Here is a 19,768-nt window from a genome sequence, read left to right as displayed (position 1 = left end):
CGGGAAACCACTGCCGGGAAGAGGTGAGCAGAGCCGGGACATTGCTCAACAGCTCAGCCCAGGCTGCAGGCTGGGGCCGGAGCAGGGCGCAGGGCTGGGGACAGAGCGAGGCCCAGCCAGGGGCAAGGATACCCCTCAGCCTACAGCCTGACCCCAGCAGCCGCCTCCTGCCCCCCCCTTCTCAAGGGAGCTGGGAGCCCCCCTGGACACCCGTATTCCCAGGCATATGTCCCACAGCAACAGCCCCACAGCACGAGTACCACACACAAACACAGCCCTTGGGGTTGGTTTGTTTTCCTCAATGCGTTTATTTTGGTTATGTGTTACCCAGAGGAAAAGAAAAACAAAATAGAAAAGCAGCTTCCCTCGGCCGCTGCAGCACCACCCAGCACCAGGCCCCACAGCCCCCACAGGGCCCCCATAACCCACACCCATCTCATCCTACATCTCGGGGCCTCCCTTCCAGGGAGAACAATAAAATAAATACAGGGGGAAAAAAAAATACAAAAAATGTTTATTGCAAACTACTACAATAATTTATTGAAGCAAACTGCATGCGAGTGAAGGAGAGACACCGAGAGGAGGAGCTGCAGGAGGGCTGTGTCAGTTGTAGGGTTTCAGAGAGAGGGGGAAAGGAGTTACACCAGACTCTCCCACAGCGAGGGCGAGCAGGCTGTGGTCAGAGGACAGACAGGCAACTTGCTGAGACAGAAAAGAAAAGGGAAGCCATGAGGGCAGGGGAGGGTAAGGCAGAGACCAGAGGGGGTTCAGGCCAGGAGCAACACAGGAGGCAAATGAGCTGCTTGGTCCTGCACCCCGTAACACGTAGCAGCGCTCGGGGCAGGGGCACGACGAGACAGCCTCCTCGCCTTCTGGCCCAGCCCAGCATTGCATCACCAGCTGCAAGCAAGCTCCTGACCCAAAAGCATTCATTTTAGTGTCAGACAGCAAACCCCAATCTCTCCCAATTCGCTTAGTGTTCTGTGCAAGGCTCTGCCTGCCACGCAGCACTCCCTGCGGTGGAGGCAGGGCACGAGAAGCAGCTCCTAGCTTGGGGGATTGATCCGTAGCTGCCAGCAGGCACACCACAGCACAAGCTGCACGCTCCCCTCCTTTATTCCCCTGGATAGAAGAGCCACGCTGCTGAACCCACCTCTGTGCACTGCATGGTGCCCCTTCGGTTAGCAATGCTTCCCAGAGGGATCCCAATTTGACCCAAGCAAGAAAGCGGGCCATGCCAGCTAAAGCGACTGCTTTGTTTAGTGTGCTCCCACACCACCGTGCCAGGAGTCCCGTGTTCGGCCTTCCGCTCACCCTCCAGCTCACACACACGGGAGCCACAGCACAGGACCGGCACATGCCCACACCCAGGGCACAGACCAACACACAGCATCCCCGCAACAGCAGCGCTCTGCCTTGCTCCAACACAGACTTCAGTGTCAGTGGGAAGGGAAAGGGGAAATCAGGACAAGCGACCCAGTAAGTGCTGTCAGGCTTTGGCTACAGCTGGATTTCCAGGCAGCACAGGCGACAGAGTGGGCGTTTGGAGTCAGTTTCCTGCAAAAACTTTCCAATTCAGTTCTATGTTTTATAGCTGATCTCCAGACCCCAGATATTTGACTTTGCCTGGCTGCTGTTACAGACCGGCTCTGCTGACCTCAGGCTTGGACAGAGCACTTCAGCTCTGTTCCCAGCTTATAAACACAACTGAAAAAACAAAGTAAACGAACAGAAAACCCAGGTTATTGGTCACCTCTTCCAAACACACAAAGAATTCAAGGCCACCGAGTCTCCACACACAACTTCAGATAACAGAGCAAAAAGATCCGAGCCTAAAGACCAGACGTCATTTCCTACGTAAACTTCCACGGGCTCTGAGCTGTCCTAACACACCAGCAGGCAGTGACCAAAGCACCCCGTGGAGCAGAGGGAGCTGCGCACAAGCGAGGGACTCGGCACAGCACAACCCATAACAGAGGCATGGACAAACTGACAGCCTCCACTCCCTCATCAGCCCACTGCCTTGGGTAGATGAGCTAAAGACAACCATACCCGACCTCTTCAGAGGAGCACCACTGTCCTGGGCCATGAGAACACGTATCCTGGCTAACGCTGTCCTTCCCAGCAAGGTGAGGAATAAGGGGAGCAAAAAGAGCTGAGCTGGGAGGGAGGGAGACGAGAGGCAGTTGTGCCATCACTCACCTCATCCTCCTGCTAAAACGCTGCCGCAAGGACTCCACTGCTCTTCTCTGGGGCTGTCCCTCTGCTCTGGAAAGCTGTGATGTCCGACTGAAGCACGCTGCTTTCACCCCAGCTCTCCCAGCTGCTGTTACATAGCATGCGCACTCCCTACGGCCCTCCGGTAGGAAGGAGCCTACTGGGAAGCGGCCTGAACCCCTGCCACTCCACCCGCCGAGAACGTAACTAAAAAATACCGACCCTTTTATCAATAAATAAGGAATCTCGTTACCACAACACAAAAACGAAACATGTTCAAAGTGCAAATTACTGTCGTCAAACCGGGATGCTCCTCCTTGCCTCTCCCACGCAGGGCTCCCGTAGCCCCCGGGCCTCTCCAAGCAAACATGATCTATGAGCCAGGGCGTTCCCTCTGCTTCCTGCCAGGGATGGGGCCGAGCGCGGCGGGGGACAGGGACTCCTTCACAGCCCACCCCGCCGAGGGGGCCTAAAGTGCCGAGCCAAACTCCCAGCCCCGGGATGAAGAGTGAGACTGCGAGGACTAGAGTTGCAGCAATGCATAGAAGTGGGACCACGGGGCAAAAAGGGAGTCCTAAAAAACTTGTCCAGAGCACACCAAACGCCTTCTAGCTTGCAAACAGGGCCAGGTCAAGGAGCCAGAAAGGCATCTGCTTCAGGGTAGAGCGAAGGGTTTCAGCCTTCTCCCTCCCTCAGAGAAATCTGTCGCTCAGTCCGACTTGCTCTGGTAATGGCAGCATGTGCCCCTTTTCTGCAAAGGAGCAGTGGGAGACAGAAGTGTTTGGGAGAAAGAGGATGTGCTGTGATCCACGCTGAGGGGAGCAGCCCCTTCGGTTACTTACTAGTATTTTAAGTTTTGTTTAACTTTTCTCTCTTTCAATAAGTGTCTCCATTTCTTTTTCTTTTTTTCTTTCTTTTTTTTGTTTTGTTTTTTTTTTTCCTTTTAAATAGAGTCCAAAGAGTCCCAGCACCCACGTGCTCCCCACCCACTAGGGTCCAGCCGAGTCTGAATCTTCGATGAGCACCTCCGTGGTGGCTCCCAGGATCTCTGTGTTCATCACCAGCCCTTCAGGGTTGGCGCTGCTGCCGCTGCCTACAAAGAGCTTGCCGTCAGCCACCAGGCTCACACGCTCCGCCCCGCCGCAGTACGTCTTCGGCATCCCATCGGGGTTCAGCAGCAGGCAATCGGCCGGGGCAGCGCTGCCCAGGGGGTCAGGAAGAAGAGGGAGGCCCTGGCCATCGGTGGGCGGCGCGATGGCCTCAGGGTTAGTGCCCAGAATGTCAGTGCTGGTGATCAGGGCACCCGCGTTGGCCGCCAGTGCTTCAGCAATAAGCACTTCTGGGTGGCTTTTGGCTTTGTGGGCCACGACACTGTCCTTCTTCTCAAATTTCTTGCCGCAAATGTTGCAGGAGAACTGGTAGAAGGAGTCCGCATCGTGTTTCTTCATGTGCCAGTTGAGGGAAGCCTTCTGCCGGCATGTGAATCCACAGATCTCACACCTGAGGGGGAAGGGAGAAAGGGGAGGTCACAATACAGCAACACATGTCTGTGGAGACAGCTGGAGTAATGAGGCAGCCCAGGAAAAGAATGGGCTCTCATCAGTGCGGGCTGTCACCACAGTGCCAGCTCCTCCAGTTATATCACTCACGCTCCTCAGATCTCTGCTCAGGCACTGCCTCAAGGATCAAGCAGCAGGTCAAACACTCCCACAGAGGTGTGTTTCAAGGGGGCCAGGACTCCACAAATAGGTTCCAGCCCTGATTTCGGAGCTGTCCATGCATTTAATGTGCATGTATCTAAGGGTCACGAGTGACAAAGGTACTCACTGCAAGGGCTTCTCGCCTGTATGGATCATTCGGTGCACCGCCAAGTTATGAGAGCTCTTAAACGCCCGGGCACAGTACTCACAGATGTAGTCCCTTTGATCTGAAAAGCAACACCAGCCGGACCATTACTCTCCTGCAGACCTGCTCCCTCTCCCTGCTCTCACACGCTGCAGGTAAAGCTGCCCATGAGAAGCAGCAGAAGCAGAAGTGCTGGGAGGCCCACAGACACAGCAAAGGAAGAGGTGTCCCACAAAACACCAAAGTAGCTTGATCTGGAGAGCTAAGGCATGATGATTAACTTTCAGAAGAGTCTTAATCCATTCTGACCAATACTGAAGAAGTGGTAAAGGAGGATAAAGCTTGGCTTATTTGATTGTTGCCAATCCTTGCAACGACACTTGCCAGTGGGTGAATTAGAAACTCTATAGCCCATTCCTGTCATTTCCTTAGAAGATGGTAATGCAGAATGGAATACTATCCTGTCACTGTTGCACATCCATGCCATCTACCTCGCCTTCACTCCCACCTCAAGCCTTGGACGTTATTCTTTTTGCCTCCCCACCCTGTTCACCAACCCAGTGAGAAACTGAGATCCTCTTCCCACCTCCCCATACCTGTGTGGTGCTTGGCATGCCGCAGGAGCTGCTTCTGCAGTCGGAAGAGCCGACCACAGGAGGGATGGGGACACACATACTTTTTCTTCAGCAAGTGCTGGTACTTGATGTGATGCTGAAAAAGAAAAGCAAAAGGCTGTAAGCTCTCTCTCTGCATGGCTAAGGCACACTGATCCCAGGCAGCCCCTTGGCAGGGTATCAAACTCCGGTCGCTAACAAGACACCCTTACATGCAGAGAAGAGAGCCCAATGAATGCAGACATCCAGTAACAGGACAGACACAGAGCCATGTGGCCTGATGCAAACCGCCATTCCCTGCCCTCACACACAAACAGCATTCAAGTGGAAAATCCCAAATACCTGCAGGTAACGCGGGTGGGCCAGAACTGTGCCACAGCCTTCCATCTCACAGCGGACGTACTGTATCGGAGGCTTCTTCCTAGGAGGTCAGTAATAAAACAAGCAGAGTGATCAGCTGACACATCTGAAGGGAGGACAGCAGCCAGATGAGTGAATATGAGTGCAGCTCAGTAACATGAGAGCACAGGATTATTGCTTCAGTATTCCCATTGGGCTGTGCTGACTGACTCTGACCAAGAGCCCCTCCCCTGCTCTTAGCAGGACTTGAAGGCCCACACAAGGACTAAGAAAACCCAGGAGATGCCAGTCTCCCCAAAACTCCTGCACACTGCCATGGCAGGAATCAAGCCAGAAGGGGAAAAACAGCTGGGAAGAAAGCAAACCCAACACCCAGAGGGAAAAAGAGGAATGAAAGCAGGAGAGCCAACACATATCACTATTTCTTAATTTCCTTTAAGGCTGATTTTTATATTGTGTGAACGAGAGGTGTCTTTGAAACAAGTGACAGCTCTGTGCAGGACACAAAGGAACCAAACTGAGTGGAGGGGACCACTTACCTTCTCTTGGGTAGTCTTGGGCTCTTGTCATCTTTTCTTCTCCTTCCTCTCCTATATAACAGAGTTACAGACAAAACTGGAGAAGGCTTCTTTACATCAGCACTAGGCAGAGGTTTTCAGCTGAGTGCCATTTAACACTACAGAACTCTGCTACAATTCTAGGCTGAAAGGTAATATTGCACCCAGCAACTCAAAATTAACCATCAGCCACTCTGGAGCAAAATGCCTCAAGAGTTTCAGAGGAAACACCTGTGCAATAGATGTGCAGGTTCCCCTCAAGCAGGCATCACACGCTTCACGTTTTTCTTTTAAATCTGCCACTGTCCAAATCATTTGCAACCCTTGATTAAATTCAAGCCTTTCCAAGCTGCGCACGAGATTCTGCTTTCCAAAGTTCCTGCTGTAGACAGTTAGAGAGTTATTGCCTCATTAACTGCAAGCCCAAGAAAAATCAATCGAGAACAAGTTAGATGCAGATTCAGAGGAAGGCAATGTTCTCGAGAAATAAGTGCTTTATGCGGTTTGCTCTCACAAGACCTCCCATTTGCTAATGCATCTTTAATAAACGTACAATTTTGCCAACACGGTCCAGAACTGATGGTGTCCTTCTATTTCCTCTGCTCTGTTGGGTAACATTTCGTGCCATGTGAAAAACATCAGTCTGCGTGGCTAGAAAGGAGGGGATTGATGACCTAGCAGCTATTTTTCAGCCCTCTGAACTAGAGCAGCTTACACACCTGTCAAGACAAATCTATGCCCTGATCAGACCTGTGTTTACATGTACAACGTACCCTCCCAAGCAACAGCTCTGCCCAGAAGACTGTGCCTGCTTGATCACACCGCTGCACCAAGACTCTTAGCACAGATTGATTCATTCTTTTCTAGCCCATACTGAGACATTTGACTGATGGCGAGACCATGCCAGTAAACAAGCTGAGCAGGCACTCGGCATTCAAGCCAAACCTTCAGGAGCAGCACAGCTTTTCTTATGTGCAAAAAAAGCATTTATTCCAAGCAACACAACCAGAAGCCTCAGAAAGCCCCATGTGGCATAAAGAAACCACAAAAATCTTCACAAAAATACTTCTCTCCACCATCAATCAGCCTTGCTGCAGCTTAGAAGCAGCGTGAGAAATTAAAACAAAGGTGTGCAAAGCCCCACGCTGCTGCCAGCAGAGGGAGCTCCTTTCGTTCCCATTTCTAATAGAGGAGATCAAGCTCAAAAGCTGTTTTTTTCCACTATCCCAAACAATGGTTTGGACCCAAACGCGCTCTCCCCTCAGCTGCAGCACTGAAGCACACCAGGCAGGTATTCTGAGGCTCCACTCCAAGCACCGGTGATGACCAGGCAGCTTCAGTTTGTTCTCTCTGCTTCTCCAAAAGGAGGGATAACGCAGCTGTTTCTCCTGAGCTCTGGCGCATTAATCCCAAATGCACCAGGAGGAAGCTTCCCACACGCCATGTATGAAGTACTCTACCTCTGGGCACACACTGCAAGAGCTCTGGCGTTCCCAGACTGGCTTTCTAACACAGCTTAGCACTGCAGTACAACACACTTCAGATAGCTGAGCCCTGTTTTTAAAAACTCTCTACAGTATTTCACACAGCGTGGCCGTATCCAGGCAGGCTGACTAAACCCCAGCATGGAAAAACACTGCCTCAACTAAATGAAAACATCACCTCTTGCTTTCCCTCGCCAATCACGAGCAGGACGCTAGGAAACAGTACTTCAGTCAGAACAAGAGGCTCTGCCCTATTATCTTTCAGGCCCAGAGGGGAAAAACAGCATACAACGGTGTTTTTGTTGTTAGCAAGAATGTGCAATACACTGTACACGCTGGTACGTATAATTGCAGAATTTTACTCACTTCCTTGGCGGCTCTTCATCTTCCCGAAACTCACTCTCTTCTTTCACCTCTACTTTAATCTCCTTCTGTTTCTCTTTTTCTTCTTTTCCCTTGCCAGCTTTTCTCCTTTGCTTTGGAGCTTCCCTACAAAGACACAAATACAATCTATCACTCCAATGTTAAGTGGTATCTATTTAAAGATACCCCCATGCCTCTGTCTTCCTCTGAGCCTCTACACCTCTGGCTTGCTGTGACTGGTTTTCCACTAAATTAGCACCAAGGGCTTCCTGTCCTTCCATACTCTTTAAAAAGCACTGTCAACTCCTTACAGTTAAGCAAAACCTGGATAGGAGTTCATGTTTTAATCAAATCCCACTTCTAAGCAAAGTGCAATGGAGGTCTAAGGATGCGCCTGACTGCCAACAGGGCTCTAAAAGCTTCAGACCACCAGAGAAAAAACGTTCCCAAGAGGTGTGGGAGATGAGGAGAACACCGCACCCGATGGGAGCCACTCCATGTCAGCAACCGGCATGGTTTCTCTGGGTCACATTAAGCCAGTTCAACTAAAAGGTCACAGTTGCTTTTTTAGCCTAAAGACGCAGTTAAGTAGGTAATCTGTTATACTTTTCGAGATGGGGCTTGTAGGTTTCATCTCTTGGATCATCTTTGAAGGGAACTTCTTCCTCACTGGCAAGGATCTCCTCCTCATCATCACTGCCAGGAGAAAAGGAGAACAGAGGAGTTATGCAGCAACAACTGAAGCACTACTGCAAGAATAATCACGCAGTTCCCCATAGGATGGAAAGACACACAGCAGTTCTCATCTTGTTTGCACTAAGAATCACAGCTAGGTAGAGCAGCATCCCATTGAGAACCCAACCAACTACAGCATCGGCTGCAGAAGGAACAAGGCTTCCAGCTGAAAGGCCCACGCTGACCAAACCCAATTCTCCAATATCTCCTGACACCTGCAACCCATCAGCAATCCAAGCTGAAAATGTGAAGGGCCAGGACTGCGTGGGAACACAGCTGCCATCACTCTCACAGACCATGTCACAAGCATTTGAGAAACTGTTCACATATGCTGTTTTCTTGACACTCAATGCAAAGAACCATCCCAGAAAAAGTTTCCTACCTGATTCCAGCTGGAGACTGATGCTCATCTGTGACCTCTGAAAGGAAAAGTCACCATTAGGTTTCAATCTGCGTTCGCTGCAGTGAGCTCATCTGTCTCAAGATACCTCCGCCGACATTCAGCGCCAGGAGTGCTGGTGGCAGAAGGTACTCGTGACAAAGCAGCACCACGCCTGGAGCGGCCATAGTCAGCACACAGCTCATCGAGTTACACCCACCCGCAGCTCCCTTCAGAGGTTCCCACGAGTTGCTTATCTTCAGGCACTTCACGCCAGTGCTTCCCACATACCGTATTCCAGCTGGTCGGAGTTGGGTTCCGACTTGCAGACGAGCTGCAGGGAGCCGGTCTTGGACCTGGAGGCACGTGAGTTCTCAGCTTCACGCTGGCGGGTGGCAGTGGCTGACCTGCTGCTGCGCCAGCTCCTGCTGGGCCGGGCTGTGCTGACTGGAGAGCCCTGGTTGAGAGCAGGAGAAACCTCCTCCTCCTCTTTCTCTTCTTTGGGATCTGAAACACCATAGAAATCTCACTGTTAATCTAAGACCAGCTTCAAAACCGACCCATATTTAAAGTCATGTTTGGAGAACGCCCTAAAGACATGCCTGATCCAAAGGGTACCCTTGATAACAATCCTGAGGAACCCGAGCTGGTTGCTTCTGGTCTCGTGCTAGAGCAAAAATTATCACAAGCACTGTCACCCTGAGGTCTGTGCACTCATTTATAGCTTCTACAGGTGGTTCCTCTTTAGCTGATGGCCGACCTCCAGATACGTTTTGGCAGGAGAATGGAACCAACTAAAACGTGTATGCGAGCAAGTTCATCTCTTTAAAAATTCAAATTCCAAGTACAGTTCACCTGATCTCACTTCCTGGTGGTTGCTGGAACACGGGGCCTTAACACACTCAAATGCTTTTTGACATTTCACAAACGATGTGCTAAAGGAATCCATCCTGAGGAGCTGGCCAGGCTCCGTGCTCCAGCTCTGTCACTGCATTAGCACACTGGCACGGGGCCTGAGCTCCAGGCTCAGCTCTGAGACACTCCTTCTCACTGACATCCATTTGCATGGCTGTGTGGCCCTCCCCAGAGGGCAGCCAGGCACGGGGAGTAGGGCTGGATGCCAAAGCCAGGCTGCTGTGCGTCCCCAGAGGGCTTCAGGACAGGAGCTCCACACTGAACCCACACTCAGCAGGGCCCAGAGGCCTCCTGAGGTCCCCTGCCCCCTCTGCTCTTCGCTCATTTTCCACCAAACCTTTGAGATAGAACTTCTGGTGCACTGCTTGTTTGGGGCCCCTCCCCAGGCCTTCATTAACAGAACTGGAGTGACCAACCTTTGACTGAAAAATCTGATTGAAATACTGGATACGAGGCCTAAAAACAGCAACTAAATCTGATGTTTTACATACATAAAGCCACCTTCATTACAAAACACAAACTATGCCTTCTTTCTGCCTTCCCGGTTGCGTGGATCTCAGCACCAACTACATTTGCATTATGCTTTTAACCCTAATTCTGAACATCCTTAGTTTTTTGAACGCTAAATCAAATTCACAGACACTTGGAAACCATTCTTTAGCATTCTTCCCACAGAGCACCACCACTCCACACACAAACTGCTGCCCTCAGAAGATGTTTCTCCCCTCAGCAGATCAGGAATTTGGCTGATTTCTTGGCAAGAGCCAATATTTTCATCATTATACAGAGTTGAAACCGGCCCCCATCAGAACACGTTGCTATGAAGCACACCACAGACCCAGCAATTTTTGCTCCACTTCTCTGAAGTGAAGGTGTGAATGAGCCTTTTCCTGTGACACTTTCACCCCCACTTCAGCACTGTCTGGCAGATTTGTTGCTTTTTTATACACGCTGTCAATGCTTCTGTGCCTCTGAGAAAACACAGTAAGAGATGCTCCCTTGACTGATGATACCTTACAGTAATTAACCTTCTTGCTGTTTCCAGTCCCGTCTTGGACACCGCACTTAACCTGGTGAAACCCCTCTCCTCCCACCAATGTACCTGAGCAGAAAGCCATGTGCTCCTCAGTTAACAGGATTTGGCTAATTAGAGCAAGAAGCAAGATAAATGGAATGCACGTTGCTATAATCAGCCTCTGTTCTTTCAACCACAACAGAAGCTGCTCTAATCTCTTCAGACTAAAACGGAGAGAAAAGTTGAAATGAAGAGGCTGCTGTTGACTTTGCGCTTGATGTGCGTAAACTTGTTAACACCACCAGCTCTGGCTAACAGCAGCTTCTGCAGCAGGTCGCTGCCCTCCCATAAGGCACCTGGAAAATGGAACGTACACCAGCATCCTGTTATTTCCTTGCAAGTGTCAACAGCAGCGATGGACACTGGGTCGTAAGAACTGCAAGCCCAGGAGGACAAATAAGAGCGTGAAGCGATGGATATCAAAGCACCCGCAGTGAGAAACACAAAAAGCAGGGAGCATTGCTCCTCAGATCAGCTGTCACAGAGCAAACGATAGGCTTTCCTTCAGGCAGCACCCCTAGATTAAGACCCAGCACTGCTGTCATTTTCCCAAGTCCCATTTCACAGGGCAGGGGGCAGCAGAAGCTGCGACTTGGCCAAGCTGCTGTGCCAAGGAAAGCCCCCGCACTCGCACTCCCTGCAACACCCCGATACCGATGCTATCTATCTACCTGCTATCTATCTACCTGCTATCTACCTACCTCCTTCGGTAGCCTCTGCACAAATCAGCTGCAGGAACTGGGCGGGTGCCAGCATCTTACAGGAAATCATTCAAGAGATACGGGGAAAATCCACTTCTCAAAGTCCTCCCAGCCTTCTCATCTAACCTCGGGAGTTTTTCCTACCTTGAACTCCCCTTTAACAGTAACTCTGTGACAAGCAGCTGTATGCTGAGGTGCTTTCACCATTCTGCTGGTCCTCCCCAGCTGCCTTTCAACTAACAGCATCTAGGGCGGAAAACACACAGGTCAGCAACGGACCTTAACTTCAGTAGGCAACAACCATCCTTCCATGATATGATCTCTCGAGAAAACATTAGACAGTGACAGGAGGGAAAGCTGAGAGGCAACCAGATGCAGAGATAGAGCTCTGCTGTAATGGTTTGGAGAAGCAAGTGAAAATGCTCTGAGGAGGAGCTTACCCCAAGACCATCCATCCTCACTCAACACGCGGGCCATCACAGCTCATGGCACCCTTGGGAATAAGCACACCCTGGTGCACACTCAGTAATTACGTCCCTGGAGCACAACACACGGGGATATCCCACCAAAGAAAGCACCTCTGTCTCAGAACCCGTATCAGTTTGTTTGATGTGTAACGGTACTGCCACAAACCAAAGGCATAAATCCCAAAGTCCTGCAGATAAACTCATCCCTACCCTAAGTCATAACCCCTAAGTCATAAATCAGGATGCTCACACCTTCAGGTGCCTTGCTTCTGTCTCACTCCCTGAGACCGCACTGCATTTCTTTATAGGAGGCTCTTGCAAGACCAGGGCACCTGCTGCACCCAGCGATATAAGGAAAGAATCAGTAAGTGCCACAAGCACGTCTGGGTGACTGAGAGAGAGGTGACAAGGGCTGGGGCAGTGAACACACACCCCACGGCCAACACCTGAAGGAAAGCAAAGTCCCAGACATGGATCAAAAGCTCACTGTCAAGAGCAGAAAGTCCAAACAAACTGCACTCCCTGAACATCCACCAGCAGCTCTTTCTTCAGAGAGCTTCCAGCCCTGTCCCGAGGACTCGATGACAGTGGCAGACAGAGAGACAAGCAGGCGGCCACAGCCATGGAAGGGTCATCTTTCCTTGATACCCCACCACAGCATCTGAGAAGTGGGTACCACCGACTGCTGCCACAGCTTGAAGAACCACAGGAAGTGCCCAACTCTCAGTGTGGTAATAGAAGGCCCTGGAGTGCATTCATTAAACATACGTACCAATAATTAAAGTTATTCAGGCCTAACAAAAGTGAGAATTATTTCCACAAGAGCACACGGTGTCACAGAGCACCCAACGTGGCATATATTGCACAGCTATACAAGTCCATTTTTAAGCTGAGATTATGTGTTCCCCTTCTGAAAGCAATATTTCTATAGAAACACATTAGGGAAATATTGCAATTGCATGACTAAGCAGCCAGGAAACACAACTGCTGTGGCTGGCAGCACAGCTGCCCTCGTGCATACGGGCAGGGCAACAACCACACACCCTGGCACACCGCAGCTTTGACTTTACCCTCCCACAATCTCCCCATCAGACCCGTGCAGATGGACCTTGGGAAACAACACGCTGCACTTCACCTGCCAAAATCCAGGGGCTCCTCACTGCCAGAAGCCTTGATATGCAGGGAGAGCTGCTGTGCGCTCATTCCTCATTGGGCTCCTTCACACGTTATATGCTGAAGGCCAAAAGAAGGGACCATGGTAGGGCTCCCCTCCTGCACACACATGACCTGTCTGCAATGAACACACCTTTGCCACTCGGCTTTTACGCCTTTCCAGAGATGCACAAACAAGAAAGGTCATAAATCCTTCCACTGTTTTCACTTTCAAGGTCAGTTGGGACTCCTGGAGCCCCAGCTTTAAGAAGGTACTCGATCAGAGAGACAGCAAACCTATGGAATACATCCCTTCCAGGAACAACCCAAGGACTGGAGTAAGAATGGGACTACTCCATTTCGTGTGCTTTGGTGTATGCAAAACACTGGGAAGAACCCCTCAAAATACATTGTTAGCACTTCCCTGCGCACATTCAGTGGCAGAGCTGTGACACTGTTGGATGTTGCAGCTACTTTTCTCCACCCAGAAGGATGAAGGGCATGAAAGGATGAGCAGAGCACCATGAGCAGTAAGCACATACACCATGAGCAGTACACACATACACCACGAGCAGTAAAGCACACACACCACGAGCAGTACGCACACACACATGGGCTCCACGCTCAGCACACTGCAGTTAGTTCTGCAAAACTATGCCTTGTCAGCAGGAATTGCAACAGATCTCAGCACCCAAGTGGAATAAACTTATGGTGTTGTAAGAATAAAGACTTATTCTATTCTATGAGAATAAGGACAGGCTGCAAACTCTAGGTACAAACTGCAAACAAGAAGTGGAGAACTCCAGTAGGAAAGGTGGCACAGGAGTTCTGCCATTGATCGTGCTGCTGCCAAGGCCTGCTTCATTGCAGCCATCGAGGCACTGCTATCTCTCCCTCCAAAACTCCAACAAGTTGGACTTGATGATCCTTACAGGTCCATTTCCAGCTCAGAGCATTCTACAATCCTATGATCCCTAAGGGGTCACAGGCACACCATTCACTACTGCTACACACTGGGACTCCAGAGAAGGTAAACAGCTGCATATCCACCTGCAAACCCACACCTCTATTCAGAACAGCCCAGCACAGATGTGAGCCCAGGTGTGCCAGCAGCTGCTCAGGGGCTGGCAGACGGCAGTGCACCGTGCTGCACTTCTGCTGGCACAGAGATCCCCTAGTGGTTATGTGGGAGAACAAAGTTCCTGACGGTGGGTACGTGTGAATAGCAGCGGCAGCTTAAGGCATGTCCACGGCCCTGTGAGAAACAGAACGGAGCTGCATGGCCCCACACAGGGCTTTCTCCTAAAGGAAGCTCCAGCAGACGCGTGGCTGCCTGCATGGAGAGCCCTGCCTCTGCACACAGCGCAACGCAGACACGAGGCTCTTACCTTTGCCGGAGGCTTTATCCGCGCACCTGGGGAAAACAAAAGTCGCGCATAAGAGGCAGCTCCCAACGCACCGCGCTGCGCTCGGCTGTGCCAGCCCCTGCCGGACCAACCCCCGGCACAGCCCCGTACGGCGGCCGCCCCTCCGCGCCCCTGAACCGGAGCGGGGCCGGTCGGGGCACGGGACGGGGAGGGTCACACTCACCCAGCGCGGGGCGCTGCCTTCCTGGCGGCGGGCGGCGTCTCGGCAGCGGGCTGCTCCGCGGCGGCGGGCCGTGCCCCGGGGCTGCTCCGCCGGCGCCGGGGGTATTCAGCCTTACGGCGGCGGGAAGCGGCGGCGGCTCCGCCCGCGGCCCGGCCCCGCTCCCGGCCGCCCCTCAGGACCCGGCCGCCGCCGCCGCCGCTCTCCTCCCCCTGCTCGGCGGCGGCGGCTGCAGACGGGCGGCGGCGTCCCGATGGCGGCGGGGGCTTCTCTGCCGCGGGCGACGGACTCCGGGCGGGCTGCTCGGGCTGCTGCTGCTCCTGCTGCTGCTCGGCGCCCGCCGGCTGCTCGGTGCCCGCCGGCATCGGGGCGGCGAGCGCAGGGGCAGCGTCTCCGCGCCGCTCCCGCCCGCCCCGCCAAGCTCGCCCCACCCCGCCCCGAGCTCTCGCCCAATCACGGCCCGGCCTCCGTTTTCACGCGGGGCCGCCCCGCGCCCCGCCTCTTCCCGGCGCCCACCAATCCGCGGGCGGCGACCCAGGAAGCCCCGCCCCGCGTCCCCGCCTCCCGCGGCCCTCCCGCCTTTCTCCGCCGCTCGCGCGCTGACCAGCCAATAGACGCTCGATTTGGGGCAGGGCCCGCCCCCGCGCTGCCGCGCGGCCAATCGGCGTGCGCCTCCCCGCGCAAGCGCGGCCTCGCTCCCTCTCCCGCCTCCACCTCCCTCCCTCCCCCCCCCCGACTCCGGCCTGCCCCGCCGCGCCACCCGCCCGATGCGGCCCCTCCGGCTCCCGCTCCGCCGCCCCTTCGCTCTGCCCACCCTGCCGCCCGCCCGGTCCCGCCGCCGCCTCCCGGCCCTCCGGCCCTCGCCGGGCTTCCTACCGCCGCCGCTTCCCGCGCCCCTCCGGCTGCCCCCGAGTCCCCTCGGCCGGCGGGCGGGATCGTGCAGGGGGAACGGCCTTGTCGGCCCTCGCCCCGCGCGGTCGCTCCGTGCGGCCGGGATGCGGCGCCGCAGTCGGTCGCGGCGGGGCGCGGTGCCGGGTTGTGCTCGGGGCTGTCGCTTCTCCTTTAAGAAAAAAAAAAAAACGCCCCGTCGGGCGGCGGGTGAAAGTCGGTGACAAAATGGCGGCCGGCGCAAGGGGGGCGGGGCCAGCGCCGGGAGCTCCGCCCACTTCCGCCGGGGCTCCGCGCATGCGCTCGGCCTGCCGGGAATTGTAGTCCGGCGTGGCGCCGCTGAGGCTGGGCCGGAAGTGGTGGCGGGGCGGGCTGGGGGCTGCGGGCAGAACGGCTCGACTTCCGGCTGCGGGGCGATGGGGCCTGTCTGCATTGAGCGGGTCCGGGCGGTGACTGACGTTTAACTCCGTTTTCCCTTGTAAAAGGGAGGTGTCTGACACGAGCACACTGACACACACTGACACACACTGCAGGCCTTGTCATGTCCGCACTGCGGGACCGTAACAAAGTGCCGTCACCAGCGTGGAGTGTCAGCAACACGAGCTCGGTGCCTTAGCGTGGTGCAGAAGGGCTTCGTGCAACCCCGGGGCTGAAGCTGGTTCCCAATGGTTGCCTCCCTATAAAGGCACAGCTCTGCTGCGGAGATGCAGTGTTATCTGCTGTGCATGGGGACGCCATCTGCCACACAGCACTGCTGGATCCCAGCAGAGGACCACGAGGAACCCGGGTTCCTTGTCGAGTCAGGGGCGCCTTGCTCAGCCACTGCTCGGTTTGCTTCCTGCCTGGCCCCAGCCTTCATCACTGGTTACATGTGATGTGCAGCCCACAAAGGACAAAGCCCGGCGATGAACACTGCTTTCAGGGGTGGAGGCAAAGGCTGGGGAGCGGAACTGAGTGTGGGTGCAGCCCAGCCTGCTGCTCGCACTGCCCTGCGGAGGCAGGATGGAGGATTTGGGTAAGCCGGGTCGCTCTGCTGCTGGGGAAGGCTGGGCTGGCCCAGTGGCCAAGCTCACTGCAGGGTGCTGTTGGCTGGGGAGCCTCTTCTTCCTTGCGTGCACGCAGGTGGGGTTGGAGCAAAGGGGACAGCAGCAGGGCTGCTCCTCCATCTCGGGGCACAGACGGGCGGTTGAGCTTTGCCAAAAATGGAGAGCGCTGAAAGGCAGGAAGCGGCTTCAGTGACGGTGCAGTCTTGTCTGTGCACTGTGGGGCCCAACAGCCTGCTGAGAAAGGCGGCCCCATGAACAGGGCTGCCCTGGCCCCAGGCAGGGAGATGGGGCTCAGGGGGCAGCTGCTCTGCGAGGGGTGCCTGTCGCCATGTCTTGCCGTGAGGGTGGGGAGCTTAAAGTAGAAGGAGCAAGGACTTTATCTTCTGTAAGGATCCCACCGCTCTGGGGCACAGGGAGCATCAAGGGTGAGCTTTCCTGTGCCAGGGCTTGTGCTCAAAGAAACTCAGGGTGATGGACGTTCCTGCATAAACTGGAAACAGCTTATGCCTGGGGCACGGAGATGAGCAATGGGTTCCTTATTTGCATCTCTCCATGCAGACGCGTTGCTGGCAGAGCTGGAGCAGAGCTCCCAGCCAGCCCCCACAAACTGCATGTTGCTGACACCCAGCACCAGGCAGCAGGATGCACCTCCAGGCAAGCCCCCGGCCCCCAGCAGCCAGAAGCCACTTGCTTCAACAGCCCCGAAGGTAATGCTCAGGGCCTGGGAACGGGGCTGGCACTGCAGCCCTGCTCATCCCATGACAGGGGTGGGAGTGCTGGGTGGATGCTGAAGGGTGCTGGGAGCTCAGCCACGGGGATTTGTCCTTTCAGGTGCCACTGCCACCTCGGGCTCAGCCTTCAGGCAAAGGTTTGGAAACCGTGTACAGGTAAAATACAGCTGTGAGATGGCAGAGCTGTTGGGGTTACCCCTTCCTTAGTTCAGACAGGCTCACCTGGCTTCCTCAGTGTCCCCACAACAACCAGGTCCTTCTGTGAGCTGGGGTGAGGGGGTCACATCCTGCTGTGCCTGCTGCCAGGGTGAGGGGTGGGCTTTCAGCACAGTCCCCATGGAGAGCCCCTGTCCCCTACCACAGCTGGTGGGGAGAGAGCAGCATTTTTGGGGTGAAGGGAAGATGCTCTGTCCCACGTGCTCCTCAGTCTCAAGGTTGAAACTGCAGTACCTATTGCTCTCTGCTGTGCCCAGCAGCCCTGTGCCGACCCCACAACCTCTGCCTGCTTCGCCTGAACCCACAGCGGCCGCCCGGCAGCTGGATGAGCTCCTGGCTGACCTGGGCCAGATGCAAAGTAAGGTGAGCCGCATCCTGGGGCGGGCAGCACGGAGCAGGCTGGAGCCAATCCCTCACTCACCCCCATCCCCGCAGCTGGCAGCGGTGGGGCAAGGAGCCGGAGCGCCGGTGGGCCCCGAAAACTCTCTGGACCACATGCTGGGTGGCCTGACCCGGGACCTGCAGGAGCTGGGCATCACTGCTGCTCCCGCTGCCGTCTGTGCCGCCTGCCACAAGCCCATCGCCGGCAAGGTGAGCCACGGGGTGGGGTGTGGGGTTCACAGCAGCCTCCAGGTCCCTCACTCATCCCTATCCCGCAGATGTTCACAGCCCTAGGTGAAACCTGGCACCCCGAGCACTTCACCTGCACCCGCTGCGGGCAGGAGCTGGGCGGGCGGCCCTTCTTTGAGCGCGGGGGGCAGGCGTACTGTGAGGAGGATTACCACCAGGCCTTCTCCCCACGCTGCGCCTACTGCGCTGGCCCCATCCGCGAGGTAAGCACAGCCCTGCCCACCTCTTTGCCCCGGTACCCAGCGCCTCACCTTTCCTGTGCCCACAGAGAGTCCTCACCGCCATGGACCAGACCTGGCACCCCGAGCACTTCTTCTGCGCCCACTGCGGGAAGGTGTTCGGAGAGGAAGGTTTGTCTCACGGGGACATCCCCTGCTCCACACCACATAGCCCTGCCTGGCACCTGCATCCCTCTCATCCCATCCCACTGCCTTCTCCACAGGTTTCCATGAGCGCGGTGGGAAACCCTACTGCTTCCAGGACTTCGTGGTCCTCTTCGCCCCCAAGTGCCAGGGCTGTGAGCGGCCACTGACCGACAACTACCTGTCAGCCCTGCAGGGTGTCTGGCATCCCGAGTGCTTCGTCTGCGCGGTGAGTCAGCAGCAGGACAGAGGGCTGCAGGGCAGGCACATCCTCAAAGCCACACCAGCCTCCTCCCTTTAAATACTCATTCAGTCTGGAGGAAACACAGGGGAGACCTTATCGCTCTCTTCACTGACCTGAAAGGATACAGTGGGGAGGTAGGGGTTGGCCTCTTCTCTCAGGTAACACTGAAAAGATGAGAGCAGCCTCAAATTGCACCAGGGAGGTTCAGGCTGCCTATTAGGAAAGATTTCTTCTCAGAAAGCAGCGTGGCGCTGGCACAGGCTGCCCAGGGAGGTGGTGGAATCACCATCCCTGGAGATGTTCAGCACATAGATGTGGCACTGGGGATGTGTCTGAGCCTGCACGGTTGGCAGCGGGACTAGATGATCTTAGAGGTCTTTACCAACCGTAATGATCCTCTCCCCTGCAGGACTGCTTCAGCAGCTTCACCAACGGCTCCTTCTTCGAACTGGAAGGCCGGCCCTACTGCGAGCTGCACTTCCACCAGCGGCAGGGCAGCGTGTGCCACGGCTGCGGGCACCCCATCACCGGCCGCTGCATCACAGCCGCCGGGCGCAAGTACCACCCCGAGCACTTCATCTGCGCTTACTGCCTGAGCCAGCTGCACAAAGGCACCTTCCGTGAGCAGGGGGACAAGATGTACTGCCAGGCCTGCCACGACAAGCTCTTCCTCTGAGCTCCAGGCTCCGTGCTTCTAGGAGCTGCTGCTCTGCTTGGCTTCCCTGTCAGCAGCACCAAGAGCATTGCCCTGCTGAGCCAGAAATCCCTTGGGTTACATCCCTCTCAGCACCCCCAGCTGAAGCAAACATCTCTGGTCCCACCCCTCCATAACCACAGCATTGCTCCTTTCATACCTGACAGCCCTGGCATCACACCCACAAAACCCCAGCTTTCACTTGAGCAGGTTTCCCTTGGCCACTTCTCTTACAGCCGCTGTCACTGCCAGATAAAAGAAGAAATCCCTGTGTTTCTTAGAATTCGCTATTTCTTTACTTGTGCAAATAAATAAACACCAACCAAGCGCTACGTCACAGAGCAGAAATCCAGCGAGAGGCACAGCAGGAGGAAGCCGTGCTGGGCTGCACAGAGCTTCAGCTCCTCCCATTACTGCCTCTCAGCAGACACCAACCCCAGTGGCAAACCATGGTGCAGCCCCAGCTGTAAGGCTAAGAAAGAAGAGGCGTGAGCCTCGTGTCCAAC

General features: G+C 54.9%; 2 protein-coding genes across 2 annotated transcripts; one reads left to right on the top strand and one right to left on the bottom strand.

Moving 5' to 3' along the window:
• Positions 1-498: 498 nt before the first annotated feature.
• ZFP91 (ZFP91 zinc finger protein, atypical E3 ubiquitin ligase) lies at positions 499-14,924 on the bottom strand. Its single transcript, XM_072337715.1, has 11 exons — positions 14,455-14,924; positions 14,253-14,278; positions 8,846-9,061; positions 8,558-8,594; positions 8,047-8,136; positions 7,444-7,566; positions 5,576-5,626; positions 5,019-5,097; positions 4,659-4,773; positions 4,045-4,144; positions 499-3,717 (listed from the first exon to the last, which is right to left on the bottom strand). Exons 1-11 carry the CDS (start codon positions 14,814-14,816, stop codon positions 3,207-3,209), a joined length of 1,710 nt encoding a protein of 569 aa, XP_072193816.1. The 5' UTR covers positions 14,817-14,924; the 3' UTR covers positions 499-3,206.
• A 1,327-nt stretch (positions 14,925-16,251) lies between these two features.
• On the top strand, positions 16,252-19,541 carry LPXN (leupaxin). Its single transcript, XM_072337442.1, has 9 exons — positions 16,252-16,354; positions 16,944-17,092; positions 17,217-17,272; positions 17,590-17,695; positions 17,768-17,923; positions 17,992-18,165; positions 18,231-18,312; positions 18,405-18,553; positions 18,978-19,541. Exons 1-9 carry the CDS (start codon positions 16,342-16,344, stop codon positions 19,242-19,244), a joined length of 1,152 nt encoding a protein of 383 aa, XP_072193543.1. The 5' UTR covers positions 16,252-16,341; the 3' UTR covers positions 19,245-19,541.
• Positions 19,542-19,768: the final 227 nt, after the last annotated feature.

Source organism: Excalfactoria chinensis, chromosome 5 (assembly GCF_039878825.1).
Source record: "Excalfactoria chinensis isolate bCotChi1 chromosome 5, bCotChi1.hap2, whole genome shotgun sequence".
NCBI lineage: Eukaryota > Metazoa > Chordata > Aves > Galliformes > Phasianidae > Excalfactoria > Excalfactoria chinensis.
This window is presented reverse-complemented; position numbering and strand designations above follow the sequence as displayed.